General features: G+C 45.4%; 1 protein-coding gene across 7 annotated transcripts; it reads left to right on the forward strand.

The window, feature by feature from the left end:
• Nucleotides 1–186: 186 nt before the first annotated feature.
• Nucleotides 187–10,332, forward strand: LPAR5 (lysophosphatidic acid receptor 5). Of its 7 annotated transcripts, none has more exons than XM_072043517.1 (3): nucleotides 195–331; nucleotides 1,472–1,792; nucleotides 8,712–10,332. In XM_072043517.1, exon 3 carries the CDS (start codon nucleotides 9,030–9,032, stop codon nucleotides 10,140–10,142), a length of 1,113 nt encoding a protein of 370 aa, XP_071899618.1. In that variant the 5' UTR covers nucleotides 195–331; nucleotides 1,472–1,792; nucleotides 8,712–9,029; the 3' UTR covers nucleotides 10,143–10,332. The 7 variants fall into 7 exon arrangements, 5 of the variants coding, with proteins under 5 accessions (XP_071899625.1, XP_071899618.1, XP_005016805.2 ...); XM_005016748.5 differs by lacking the exon at nucleotides 195–331 and adding an exon at nucleotides 371–973; XM_038180479.2 differs by lacking the exon at nucleotides 195–331 and adding an exon at nucleotides 371–973 and having other exon boundaries at nucleotides 1,529–1,792.
• The last annotated feature ends 4,217 nt before the right edge of the window (nucleotides 10,333–14,549 follow it).

Here is a 14,549-nt window from a genome sequence, read left to right on the forward strand (position 1 = left end):
AACCCCAGCCACTGCTCTGCTGCGGCAGGCTTTCTGTTTCTCTGCTCATCTTCCCAGCTCCCAGCTCCGCTTTGGTCCTTGCTCCTGCTTTCTGGAGCCGGTGCTCGGCGGCGGTGGGCATGTTGGGATCTGCAGCAGCACCAGGGTGTAGCCTCCGACACACACCCCAGCAATCTGGTCTTACCTGCTGGAGGCTCAGGCAGCAGCGAGGAGCGCTGGGGGCTGCGCTGCTCGGCCCTGCAAGCTGAACCTCCGAGGGGCAGCAGCTGAGGGGCTTGGGCACGAGCCCACCTGGGAGGGTGGCGTTTGTGGGCTTCTGAGACCCAGCGAGGTGAGTGAACCTGGGGAGCAAGGTGTGAGGGATGCAGTGGGGTGGCACGGACACGCAGGGCAGCTCTTCTGACACATGAGGTGCAGGCAGGGCTGCCAGGCTGCGGCAGGGAGGTGGGGGGAAGGCAGCGAGAGGCTCAGGGGAGGGGTGACGCCCCGCAGAAGGTTTTAGGGTTTCTTTTTGCAAAGGGTGAAGCCCCCGCTCCTCAACAGATTTGCAAGTCTTTCGTGGTACAAGAGACTTGGCAGGAATTGGGGAAAAAAAAAAAAAAAAGAGGTAAAAAAGAAAAAAAAAAACAAAGAGCCATGAGAACAAAGATCCCAGCAACTAGGAAGTGAGAAAGGGGGACTGGTTAAAAGAGAGAGACAGTGAAGCAAAGCAGAGTGAAATCAGCAGTTCGGGTGCTATTGTACCCTCCGAGGATTTACGAGCAGCAGGAAGATATATCCCTCATCATGTCACTCCCTGAATGAGGCAGAACAAGGGGCACAGGGAGTGAGAAAGTCAAACATTGGCCGTGACAGCCAGCAGGCGGAGGTGCTGGGAGCCCGTGAGCTTCATCTGGGGCAGAAGGCAGCAGCTCTCCTGGGGAAGGACGACGGTCAGGATAGGAGCGTTCCCATGGTCCCCGCCTTCTTCCAGGTATGCTGGGACCACCAAGCAGAGACAGGACCTCAGGAAGCAGCAGAGTGCCAGATGGGCTCTCCCAGCCCTGCCTGGCAATGCTGGGTCTCGTGGCACCATGCCTCTACCAACAGGGATGACACTCGTGGCAAACGTGCCTTTGCCTACTGCAGGCACTGACAGCCCCTTCACGAGCTCGGTTATTTGGGGTCCCTGATGCTTGCCAGCCGTGTGAAGCTGCGCCCCTGGGCAGGGCATCTGCCCCAAAGTGCCCCCCCAGGGGCCATCAGGACGCCCAGCCACTGTGCTGTCTGGTGATTAAAGCCTTTGTGTGCACGCACTAGCTCTCACTTCCCATATTTCACTTCTAACTTCTGTCTGGCAATGTTGTGGGGAAGGGGGGGGGTTAATTTCCCCCGTGGAAAATTCAGCCGTGGGGGTGGCTGCCTTATCGTGGGGGCAAAGATGAAGAAATATTTGGCATGGTGACTGAGGGCATGCCTCCTCTGTTTCTAGTGCACCTGAGGATTGCGTCTTTCACAACTGCAATCGCTCTCATAGAATGTCTTTTAGCTTATCAGCCTTAAATAGCAAAGTTCATGCTCTGTGGCCAGTGCATCAGGAAGTGAGGAAGGAGGGATCATGAACTGCAGCTTGACAGATATAGAACCAGCCACGGCAGTGGGGACGGACGTGATTTGGATAAGCAAGTAGACAGAGAGCCTGCTTGGTTCTCTGGTATTTCAAGCCACTGGCAGCCCTGGTGAATGAACTGAAATCTCTGCAGTGAGCAGACAGCGAGCTCTCATGCACCCTCAGCTCTTCACCAGCAGACAGGTAAGTGAGACAGAAGCAGCTCACAGGCAGGATGGTGTGGGAGTGTTGGGCAGGTGCTACCACAACTGATCATAGGGCACAGGGAAACCCCTAACATCTCTTCGGTCACCCACTGAGTCGAGAATTGCGTGGCAAATCTCAGTGTGCATTCAAACATGGGCTTTCTTTGGGGTCTCCTGATAGTAAGAGTGTCAGCAGCTTGCAGAGCTTGCTTGACATGGTGCCCGCAGTGGAAGTCCTCTTCCATGGGGCCCTTACGAGATGAGGGTGGGTGAAACCTCTAGGGAGCAGGCAGTACCAGTGTGATCAGTCCTTGTGAGTTATATACTGAGGTTTGAGCCCTGGTGCCATGCACCTCATAAAAGATAAGACATCCCGAGCCTTAGCTTTCATGGTTCTAATTACCACAATAATCTAATTTCATGTTTAGAAATAAAGGTGAAAAGTGAGGTTCAAATATCACCTACGTTGAGTAAAAATTATCCACATTTACAAAAAAAAAAAAAAAGTACCTTCAATTTCTAAAACAAAACTGGCTGTTTTGTTGTTGTTTTTTTATATTGAGGTCTGGCACACTCCTTGTTATTTCCTCTTGGTGTCAGATCTACTAAGCCAGCTTGTGCAGTTTGTGTTCTCTTTGGCAAAGCTCTTCACATTTGCTACCTGATGCTGTGCTTTCTTCCTGCATCTACAGGCAACCCCGGAGTGCACTAGAGATGAAATAACAAGTCATTCTCAGAAACACTTACTCTGTGGCATGCTTGGCAAGACTTTTCTAGCTCTTTTTTTTTTCCGCCTCATTTCCCTGCCCCATGCATGACTCTACTCTGCTCTCATAAGTGTGGAGGATTGTATCCTGCTCTGGGGCCCGCAACATAAGAAATAGATGGATCTGTTAGACCGAGTCCAGAGGAGGGCCACAAAAGGTGATCAGGGGGCTGGAGCACCTCTCCTATGAAGAGAGGCTGAGACAGTCAGGGTTGTTCAACCTGGAGAAGACAAGGCTCAAGGGAGACTTTATTGCAGCCTTTCAAAACATAAAGGGGGGTTATAAGGAAGACAGAGAAAGACTTTTTACCAGGGCTTGTAGTGATAGGACAAGGAGCAACAGTTTTAAAGTGAAAGAGGGTGAATTTAGATTGGATATAAAGATGTAACTTTTCATGATGAGGGTGGCAATACACTGGGACAGGTTGTTCAAAGAGCTTGTGGAAGCCCCATCCCTGGAAGTGTTCAAGACCAGGTTGGATGAGGCTTTGAGCAACCTGGTGTAGTGGAAGGTGTCCCAGCCCATGTCAGGGGGATTAGACTAGATGACCATTCTATGAAAAACCTGTGTCCCCCTATGCTGTGGTCATTCATAATTTTTGTGGTGCTAGGCAGCAGTGGCTCAGGTAAGGTATTGTGAGAAGATGCCTAAGACTAGGCAGAGAGATCTCAACTCATCTCATCAGCTCAGCTCAGCTCAGCTCAGCTCAGCTCAACTCATCTCATCATCTCATCTCATCCCAAGGCCTTCCTGTTTCAACCCCTGTAAGGAAGTACAGCTATGGTTTCCCACCCTCCAAAATGTAAAGTCCCACAGGTTTGGCATGTCCTGTGGGATCTAGCAGCTGCTTTTCTGCCTCTGATGGGAAGTGCTCACCTTGGGTCTGACCTGTGACTTGTCCCCTGCTGGTGCCACGAGGCAATCAGGAGCACCCCAGACCAGCCATGGCCCTTGGGCAGCTTCCTAAGCACTTGGACGAGGCAACGTGGCTGGCTGTAGTCCATGCAGGGTGATCACAAGTATGTGGGAGGGGAGCGTGACATGTTCTCTTTAACTGGTTTTCAGGTTGTTTACCGGCATGGTGTTCTTCTCTCCCCTCACACATCATCAGCAGTCAACATTGCCTCCGTTTCACACCTCTACCAGCACCTCTTCCTCCCTTGACACTGCCTTCCCTTCGTTTTAGTTTCTTCTTCTCCCTTGCAGAATTTGCTTAGTATGTGTGTACATGCACGTGTCCATGTTGTTCCTCCTGTCCCCTTCCCGGAGCAAGAACACCACCAACAAATTCAATTTCTGCTTGAAGCCATGGCAGGAAGAGGTATCTGCTTTGATGGCATCTGCAGTTTGAATTACTCTTTTCTGTCTCCACTGGGGAAAAGGTCCTTCAAGGTTCGTACTGATCTACACTAAAAGGTGAAAAGATGCTTACTCCTCCTCATGGGCCACTTAAAGTCAGTTGCCAAATAGGAAGCTCCTTCAGGATTTCAAGACAGCATCTCATCACAAGGAATATTATTTCCGTAGAAGAACATTGGAGTCAAAATATCTATTTGGTTGCTCTTCTTCTAGTGCTAGTTCAAGTTGTGGTACCATTCCCTGTGTAGACACAGCTGATGACTTGAGACCTCTCAGTAGCTTTTTTGTAGAGCTTGAGGTTCTTTTGGAAACAGCCAAAATGAATGCTGCCAGTGGCTTTGAACATTAACTGACGTGGATAACTGAACCAGTTTCAGCCCCCCTGCTACCAGCCTGCTTTATCAGGAGATTTCCTCATCAGTGATGAGCAGTCAAAGCTGTACCTTCAGAGCTCTGCAGAGAAGTGCTCTGCCCCCACAGCTTCCTCTTTCCAAAGACCATGTACAAACACATCTTAAGTTGGGTCTTTGACATCTCGATTACAGTATCTATTACATCAGATTTGAGACTATCACCTTATTTTTAATAACACCATCATTAGCCTCTAGTAAAACTCAGCTCAAGGATTCTTGCTTCTGTGTTTCCATCCACCAACAAAAAAGAAACCAATTCACCTGAAAGAAAAAGAAAAAGTTTATTTTTCACTCCCAGTGATCTTTGCTATCAGTTCAGAACTCTGCTATCTGGTGTCTCAGAGGCTTAAGGGCTAATATATAAGGAAAGACCACTCAGAAAAAGGAAAAGGTGAAGGTGAGTAGAAAATTAAACAGATTTATTGCCCCGGTGTTCATGTCAGGAAAGTCTGGAAGATTTCCACAGCAGAAACAATCTTTAAGGGGAAATTCATCAAAGGACTGCCTCTGATGAAAATGCTGTTATGAAGGGTTATAAAGCAGCAAGATTAAGTAAGCACTTATTAAATCTCTGGCTCTTATCCCAGTGGTCCTAAAACAACTTAAGTATGAAAGAAGTGACTATCTGTGGTGCTCACTAACAGGCACAATTTGAGGAAAGGCTTTTGGGAGATTTTACACCAGGGAGCCTGATATCTGTGCTGAACACAATTAGTAGAAGCAGTAGAAGAAGGGGAAAAAAATCAATTGGCATGCAGTCACATCTAATTACTCGGGAAGAGTCAACATGGCTTTTGTAAAGAGATGCTGTGCCTCACCATCCTACTGGAATACTGTGAAGGAGTTGACAAGCACATGAACAGTGGCCTGTGTGGGTTTCCAAAAGGCTTTCAAAAGGGCTCTCGTGAATGGTGCTTAAAGAAATTTAGAGAAAAGATTCCTATTTGGATAAAAAGTTGGTACAAGACAGGACAGAGAATGGGGGTAGATGGTCAGTTTTTGCAATGGAGTTATAAGACACCCATGCTGGGGCTTGGGCTGTTTGATTTATTCATGAAGGATGAATAATGAAAAAACAAATCTGTTGGAGACATAAAATTATTCAAGTTAGAAAAGATGAGAGTGGCTGAGAAGAACCGCAGAGATTAGAAAAAGAGTGAGTGACTGGCCTTAAAATAACAGCTGAAATTTCATCTAGCTAAGTGATGAGAAAAAAACAATCTGAACCTACCATTACTCCTTGTGAATGAGTTCTATGCCTACTCAGCTCAGTGCATACATATCTTCAACACTCCGTCTGTACAGTTTGAGCCCCTCACCACAAGGCTTACAACGGCTGTAGAAGAGGAGGAAAAGTTCTGAGAATGGGCAACAAGGACATTCAAAGTTACAGAACGGATACTCAGAAAAGAGGAGCAACTGAGAAGCTAAGACCCTTTAGCCTCAAAAAAAAAAAAAAGTCGCTGAGGGGAAGTATGGTAGAAGCTTGTAAAATCATCAGTGGTAAGGTGAAAGTAAATAGGAATGTTTTATTCCACTGTCTCTTTCAGTACTAAAACTAGGAACTGAATCTAGCTGGTGGTGATTTAAAGTGGGTATAAGGAGACGGTTCTTCACATGTGATGTAATTAATCTGTGGAAAACCTTGGCACTGCTGTCACTGGATGTTGTCGATGGTAAATTTTATCTGGATTCAAAAAGCAATTGGAAAAAATAATAAAAGATCCCTGAGGACTATTAAATATAAATATGTCTCCTCTGGCTCAGGAAATCCCTGGGCCACAGTTTGTTGGAAACAGAAAGAGAACTTGAAGGAGTATCACTGCATAATTGTACTGTTCTTACATTATTCCTTCATCAGCCATGATCTGAGCTAGAGTATTAGTTGTAGATAAACCACTGCTCTCACACAGTATGGACCATGCTTACAGACTGTATTCTCTAGAGGTGTTTATTAAATACCAACTGACAAAAATAGGCTGTCTATCTAGACAAGTCACCTTCATCTGACAGCCGGATGGTCTGGGCACGCGTTGGAGAAGGTCATGTTTTCTCACAGAGCCTGAGTCTCACTCAATTTGTCTCAGTCAAGATGAAGGTACTCTCCAATCTGTTCAATCTGGAGTCATTGCAGGGTTTTGGCTGTAGCAAAAGCTGGCATATCTCCCTGTAGTTTCTCTTTTTGAGGCATCTAATCATTTCACTTGAAACCAACAACATTCTTAGAATCAGAGAATCATTAAGGTTGGAAAAAACCTTCAAGATTATCTGGTCCAACCATCACCCTACCACCAATGTCACCCACTAAACCATGCCCTTAAGCACCAGGTCCAACTTTTCCTTAAACATCTCCAGTTTGTTTTGCTGGATTATTCTATATTTTAAACTTAAGCAAATATTCACACAAAGTTGTCATTCATTTTTAAAGAAGGAGAAAGCCATTCAAATGTATCCTGACAAACCAGCAGAAGTTTCTGTAAGAAAACTGGCTTGGTGGTGGACCTTCCCAATGACACAAAAGGAAGGGCAAATTGATTACTCTCTGCTCTTTATCCCCATTCTCTCACAGTTGAGTTCCACTTTCATTGTCTAATATAGTTACCACAATGAGACTGTTGACTCAGTTCCCACCTATGAAACCAGCATGCACTTCCTCTGTTTTTCATAGATACTCCCTCTAGACCTGTGCATCACCCTACAATGCCAGCCACAAGGTCTGACATGCCTGTCGAGTTGCTGAGGAGCTTCCTCTTACAGTAATATCCAACTTAGGCAAAATTTTTCTCTTTTCTCCTGCTGGTATGGGGAGTCTGCTATTATGTCACCTGGAGCCTTCTCTTCTCTCAGTTGAATTAGCCCAGTTCCCTTAGCATCTCTTCACTGGGCAAGTGTTCCAGCCCCCAGATCTTTTTGGTGGCCTTCCACTGGACCTAGTCTAGTTGATCAATGTTTGTCAGGGCAGTGCTACCACTAGAATCTAGAGTGGTTACCAGCCTCAAACTACGTAGGAGTCACGGACATGTTTGTCTGCATTAATCCCATGGGTTCCTTCTTTACTGTGTTCCTTCTTTACCTGGGCATTCTTTGTGGCTGTGGGACATGGACTTCTTCATACTTTGTGGTGTTGTAAGCATGTAAGGACATGCAATTGCAATAGGCACCACTTATACCATGCAAGAGAGCACCCCAAAAAGGAGCTAGAGCAGGAACTGTGTGAATGTAAGATGCTCAAGGAAATTCAGCTACTGTAACATAAATCCTCTCTTTCCTCGTGCTTAGCTGAAATTTCATAGAGAAATTGAGGCCCAGTCATTTCTACCCTGTTATTCATCGTCCCTGTTATTCTGTCTTATAAATGCTGAGGAAGGAACTGAGATGGATGCCCTGGTCTCATTTGCACTCAAATCTCTAGAAAAACGAGTCAGGTTTCTAGAAGATTTCCTTGGCCCTACACATCAATCCATTGAAGTTTATCGATGGTGGTCCAGCCCTTAGCTGGGACTCAGACTTCTATGGGTTGTTTCACCTACAAAAGGGAGCTAGGGTGGAGTCAAGTCTAATTATAGCGTCATTCTTTTTATTGGCAATGGTGTACAAAGTCCTGTTTCTCTGATACAAAACTACCATGCAGTTTTTATTCTCTTCTAATTTCCTTACAGCCAGCATTTTTGCTTCAAACTCCTTCCTTCCTTCCTTCCTTCCTTCCTTCCTTCCTTCCTTCCTTCCTTCCTTCCTTCCTTCCTTCCTTCCAACCAAACAACCAACCAACCAACCTTTCCCTATTTCTTTCTTTCTTTCTTTCTTTCTTTCTTTCTTTCTTTCTTTCTTTCTTTCTTTCTTTCTTTCTTTCTTTCTTTCTTTCTTTCTTTCTTTCTTTCTTTCTTTCTTTCTTTCTTTCTTTCTTTCTTTCTTTCTTTCTTTCTTTCTTTCTTTCTTTCTTTCTTTCTTTCTTTCTTTCTTTCTTTCTTTCTTTCTTTCTTTCTCTATTTCTCTATTTCTCTATTTCTCTATTTCTCTATTTCTCTATTTCTTTCTCTATTTCTCTCCTCCTTCCCCCCCGCCCCGCCTACCCTGAGCTGCCTTAACTACTTTCTCTGTGTGCTCTTGTGCTGTTCCTTTCTTGCATGCATGTGCTCACAGCACCAATCAAAACAATGTGTATTTTCTGGGAAGTGCATATCCTGTACAACAGTTTCCTTCTCTGTGTTCTGGCTTCTTCTGCTGTTTAACCACTCATTTTTCTACTGTACATTTTTCTTCATCTTTCAATTATTTTACAAAGTCTTGCAATAGAAGCCACCGTGGTGGGATTTTGACCTTTCAAGAGATTTCCCCTTCTAACTTGAACTCTTATTTCTTGGTTTTCTGCTCTGCCCAGGAATTGTGCTGACATTGAATAACTGGAAATGACCTTTCATCACATCAACATCCCCGTAACCACTGGAAAGAATAAATGAACTAGAGGTAGAAGCTGACTACATTACCATCCCTTCCTGATGACCATTGACCAACAATCCAAAGCAGTGCCAGTCAAGAGAGAGAGATGTGCCCATCTACCTCCCAGTTGCAGATGAGGGGAATGCCCTACCCAGAGCTTCCTCAAGGGGAATGACTTTGCTTGGTGCTTTTCTTTGGACCTTCTTAACTCACCAGCTGTCTCAGCCATCTCATTGAGATCCTCCCCTCATCCCTGGGCATGTTAGCCTACAACTCATCTCAGATGTGCAAGGATTACAAATACCAGCACTACCTCCTGCTGCCTGGCTATGTCCTGATATTCATTACAGGTTTGGTACTGAATGTGGTGGCTCTGTGGATACTTGTTCGCTGCCTGCGCCTGAAGTCTGTAGTGATGATCTACATGTTCAACCTGGCTGTGAGCGACCTCACCTTCACGCTCCCTCTGCCACTGCGGCTCTACTACTATTCCAACCACGAGTGGCCCTTTGGTGAGATCCTGTGCCAGGTCTCTGGCTCTGTCTTCCAGATCAACATGTATGGTAGCTGCATCTTCCTCATGTGCATCAACCTGGATCGCTATGTCGCCATTGTCCATCCACTTCGCTGGCGGCATCTGCGGCGCCCCAAGGTGGCCAGGCTCCTGTGCCTCGTTGTCTGGGTAATGATTCTCATGGGCTCCATCCCCACAGCCATATACCACAAGCAAAACCACTGTGTGTCAGAGAACCAGACCACATATCTGTGTTTTGAAAGCTTTAGTGACAACATGTGGCAGAACAAACTCTTCCCCCTAGTTGTCCTGGCTGAAATCCTGGGTTTTCTCCTGCCTCTGACCTCTGTGACGTACTGCTCAATTCAGATCTTTCGAGAGCTCTGCCAGGCCAGCCAGACAAGGACCCTGCGACAGCAGAAGACAGTCCGTCTCCTCGTGGTCAACCTGGTCATCTTCATCATCTGCTTTGTGCCCTACAACACTACCTTGGCAGTGTACGGGTTGCTAAAGGCCAAGGTGATTAAAGTACGACCAGAAACACAGTCCTCTGTGCGCGACGTGTTAATTAGGACGATGCTGTTGGCCAGTATGAACTGCACTCTGGACCCCCTGATCTACTACTTTAGCACTGAAGGTTTCCGTAACACCTTTAAGAAATTGCGACAGGGACACACCTGGGACTCAGATGCAGGGATGCTTAAGAGTCAGGTTGTGGAGCAAAAGTCAGCCCAAAACCATGCTGCCACAAAAACAAAACAGTTCCCATCTAAAAATGTTAACTGTCCCAATGAACCTTTTCCAACTCTTCCTACTGCAGTATTTTTGAATGACCCTATTGAGGACTCAGAAATATAACCACAGGAAGGTCGTAGCATTACCGAGTTGCAGAGTGGCCCATTCAATAATTAAAGCAAGACGGTGGAAAACAGCCCAAGGTAACTTAGCAAGCTGTTTGAGGGAGCACAGCAGGCTGTATGTGGGTGAATGTGATGGTTCAAAGCTGAAGGATGAAAGGATGTTTTTGAATAAACAGATACATTGGTGACATGGTCCCACCTGACTCTGTTGGTACAGGAAGCATAGTGGGGAACGAGTACTTGAAAAAAGTCTGCTGTGTCTAGGTCTGGTTCCTGTGATAAGCTGATCCTGCCTGAGCACCTCCTTGATGCACTGTAACAATAAGCAATTTTGAGAATAATCAGAACACAGATACAGTACTCATTGCTGACAGGGTGAATGTAATAGTAAATATTGAGGGAAAGTTTTTGTTTTGTTTTCTTGTTTTTTTAGATGCCTCAGATACAGCCTTAGGTCCAGCATGGGGCACCTAAATAAATGTCTTAATTTTCCAAAAGAGTTGAAGCATTTAGCAACTCTTGTTAGAGTCAAAGAGAATAGCTGAATATTTAGTACTCTCACGGAAAATAGGTTACTAATTGTAGAGCAAGTCATAGACCTTAGCAAAACTACGTTTAGGAGGTACATTAAATGTGCTTGTGCAGCTGCACACACACACACGCAGCACAATGGCTATACAATTACATTAAGTGAAACAGCTTGGGAAACACTAGCACACTTGAGAATACACTCAGCATTCATAATGGCCCCAGGAAAAAAAAAAAAAAAGAGAGAGAGAGAGAGAGAGGGAATACCAATACCGTGGTCATTTCTGAAGATCTCACTGACGTTACTGCTTTGCACTTTCTTGTCACTTGGCCTCAGGCTGATTGATTTCAGCTCTGGGTGATTTTCACTGTCAAAGCGAAATGATGTCACGGAATGAGGCCACAGTGAAATACATTTGCTTGCACTGTTTGTACAAGCTTTCCAGACTGCACTGTATGCTAAAGCCCTATAAATCTGCCCAGAAGCGAGAGATGGATGCAGCTGTGCACCAGTAATGCCAAAAAAAAAAAAACAACCAACCTGCTGTTCACTCCTGTTAGTGACCGAGGGTTGCCTTCCCATTTGCACTGCAACTGAGCCTCTCTTTGGATCCCAGCAGGACCCAGGTCACCCCAGAGTGGGTCCATTGCAGTATGTATGAAGTTGGTTGGTTTTTGTTTGGTTGGTTTTGTTTGTTGAAAGAGTTGAAGGAATGGTAAGGGAAGTTGATGAGAAATGTTGTTTGGGGTAAAGTCCATGTTCTGAGACTACCTTCTGAATTAGCAGTGAATCACATTTCAAATCCCTGCCTTGTGAGTACTGGGGGGGGAAAGGTATTGTGATGCATCAAGATTTCGTGTTACAATACAGTTTAGGAGACAGAGAGATTTAGATCCCCCTTTTCAATCTCCCTTGTTACTACAGATGCCTCCAGAAAGAAGTCTGAGCCTCTCCACAGAGACACTTGTGTCACGGGTTGACCTGGGAGATATATGTCCTGGGCAAGTCAGCTGCGCTGCCTTTCTCATCACATGCATCACCAGAATCTAGCCCTGCAGATGAAGGACATTTAATGGTGTCTGAGAGATGCAGTGAGAGAGATGGAGGAGGGCTAGAGGGGCTGCAGGTACTCCTGTTTTCAAAATTGAGGACTGTCGTGTGAATGTGAATCACTTGTGACACGGTGTAGCTGTAGAGGTCTGTGTGCTTATCATCTGGTAGGTTTGATTTTACTCCTTTGTTTTGGGATTTATGGGGTAGTGGAGTGGTATTACAGCAAATTTCCTTGTCCCTCTTCTTCTCATTCTTTCTCCCCTCCCCAGATCGCCATGCACCCGAGCATCAACACAATGCCTTTGCTGCTACATTTCCTACTCTGCCCAGAGAAGCTGACTTTTTCTTTCCTTTTAGCTTGGCTAGATCACCACCGCAGATTCACAGAACGATTTGTGTGGGAAGGGAGCTCTGGAGGCCCCTACCCCAACTCCCTGCCCTCAGCAGGTGGCAGGGAACATCAAGGGCTGGCTGCTCCCAGAGGAAGGCAGCTGAGAGCCCGGTGTGCTCTCAGGCAGAGGACCAGCCCTCACCGGCAAAGGCCCCGTGGCACAGCACACAGGCGAGGTGTGCAGGGCGTGTACGATGAGAGCAGCTGAGCTCAGCTGAGAATCCAGGTTGTCAGATTGCCCGCGGTGACGAGGCAGGTCCAAGGTCACACCAAGAAGTCGAGGCGGTGAGTCAGCTTCAGGACCGGGTCTGGAGGCAGTCACCAGGGCCAGACGCAGACTGGTGACTGCCAGAAAAGTGCACAGTGATAAAGCAGGTCTTGGGTCAAGCCTGGGAGCCTATTGATGGGTCTGGATCAGCATGGTACGTGGCCAGGCACAAGCAAGGCTGCAATTACAGCTGAGGCAGGAGCCCTGGGCAAGAGCACGAGTTCAAAAGCACCTCAGGAGAAGAGCTCCAGCTTCCCTGGCTGAGGCTCCCAGCAGAGCTTTTCAGGAGCCCTCCCCAAAATCACCAGAGGGAAGGTGTCTCTGACTTTGCTCTCTTGCTAATAGCACCCTGCATTTGGGAAATATCAGGGAAAGCACCAAGGGTGGTGCTCCCTGGACACCAGCGCACATTTCTGGTAACACAGGAGACCTCTGGGATGGATGCACGTACACCATCCTAGCACAGGTACCTCCAGGGCATACTTCTGCAGCTGTCATCCTCACAGAGGCACCAAACTCCCCAGAGCTGGGGTGAACAGGGATCGTTCAAGGGCCTGCGAGTTTGCCAAATATGAATGAATCTGTCAGGCAAACACCGCTCCTCTGAAAGAAGCTGCTCCCCTGCCAGAGGTAAAGCATGCTCCCAAAACACAGAGCTTCTCAAAAAGAACATGAGAAAACATCATCTTTTCTTGTAGTTTTATTCTTAAAAATAGCGAAACTATTTTTACCTGGAACATTTTATAAATATACCACCTCCAGCAGAGGAAATTTTAGCTCAAATATTTTGACAAAATTATAAATAACTGAAAAGCTGATCTCTTAATGGAACTCATCAAACAACTTAGCAATAAAGAATGTTGCTGGCCACACTACATGCAGTGGGAAAGTTTCTGAATTTGGGTTTTTAAAGGCTTTCCATTATTGTTATATAAAGTCAATGGTGTGCCCAGTGTAGGTTGCTGGCTTTTGTCCTCTGGGTTTTAAACCATTTCTAGCTTGCATGAGTTTTGTTTCATTTTTGAGAATTCTAGTCAAGTTTAATCACTTTGGATTCTGGAGGGGATTTTGGTAATTATTCTCTGCCAGAGAGAGTGCGTGTTAACTAGTTTTGTTTCTCTCTCTCTTTTTTTTTTTTTTTTTCCTGCATTTTTGCCTTTGTTTGCCTGAAGTTTTTATTCCATCATGGGGTGATAAGCAAGAGGAGAACATGCATGTACTGTCTTCAAGGGAAATGACTCACTAGCCCTATATTGCTTTATAACTTAATGAGTACATATAAAACAAACAAATCTAAAAGACCCAGGGTATGATGGTGCCCATTTCACCCATTTTAAAAAAGCTTTTGGCACAATACTGATTGCCACAAAACAGAACGACTATAAAGCATGTGTTTAAAACAACAGAAACAAACAAAACCCACAGAACAAAGGTATTCAAGAAAGAAAAATTAAATGGGGAAGTAAGTTCACCAGAGACTTTTCAACCTATGCAAGTGACCCTCTATGTCCTATTGCAATAATTCTTTAATAAGTATTCTTGCTAAGTATGTCAGGGGAAAAAAAGCTGCTATTCATTACTCTCCTGCACTTAGTGTCATTTGCAGATGTGCACATAAAACAAATGTCTTCTTATCAAGTAAGACTAAACAAGTGAAAGGTCAGAGAGATGGCAAATGAGCACAGAATGCTTATTCTGCGTGGATCAGCTGGGTTATCTGCAAAAGTCTTAAGTACATGAGGATTTCAAGTCTCTTGATTTCCAGAACAGACATCCACTTTTGGAAATGGCTCCTTGCTTGGAAAATTTAGAAACATGTTGTTATTACTATTAATAATGATGCTAAATTAATTTTATGCTTTCTAGAAATCCAAAGACAATCTGGGTTCTGCAAGTCCACTTGAAAAAAAAAAAAAAAAAAAAAAAAAGCCCGAGAACAAGCCAGACTTAATCTTAAAATTGTTTTTATTACTGCTTGTATTCTTTCCACCACATACTAGCTGTGTGTGCCTCCCACCACTTGGAGTATTCCTCCAACAAAATACATATGCCGTATTACAAATGTCCTCGTCAAGTTAAGCTGTCCCTGCGTTGGGCTTGGGTACTTTCCCCCAGCACTCCAGTCTCTGGGAGTTGAAACAATTGTCCTCCAGAGGTCCTTCCA

Source organism: Anas platyrhynchos, chromosome 1 (assembly GCF_047663525.1).
Source record: "Anas platyrhynchos isolate ZD024472 breed Pekin duck chromosome 1, IASCAAS_PekinDuck_T2T, whole genome shotgun sequence".
Classification (NCBI taxonomy): Eukaryota; Metazoa; Chordata; class Aves; order Anseriformes; family Anatidae; genus Anas; species Anas platyrhynchos.

What these genes read in the sequence shown, in the direction of transcription:
- LPAR5 (XM_072043524.1), top strand. Translation starts at nt 9,030, where the DNA reads ATGTTAGCCTACAACTCATCTCAGATGTGCAAGGATTACAAATACCAG.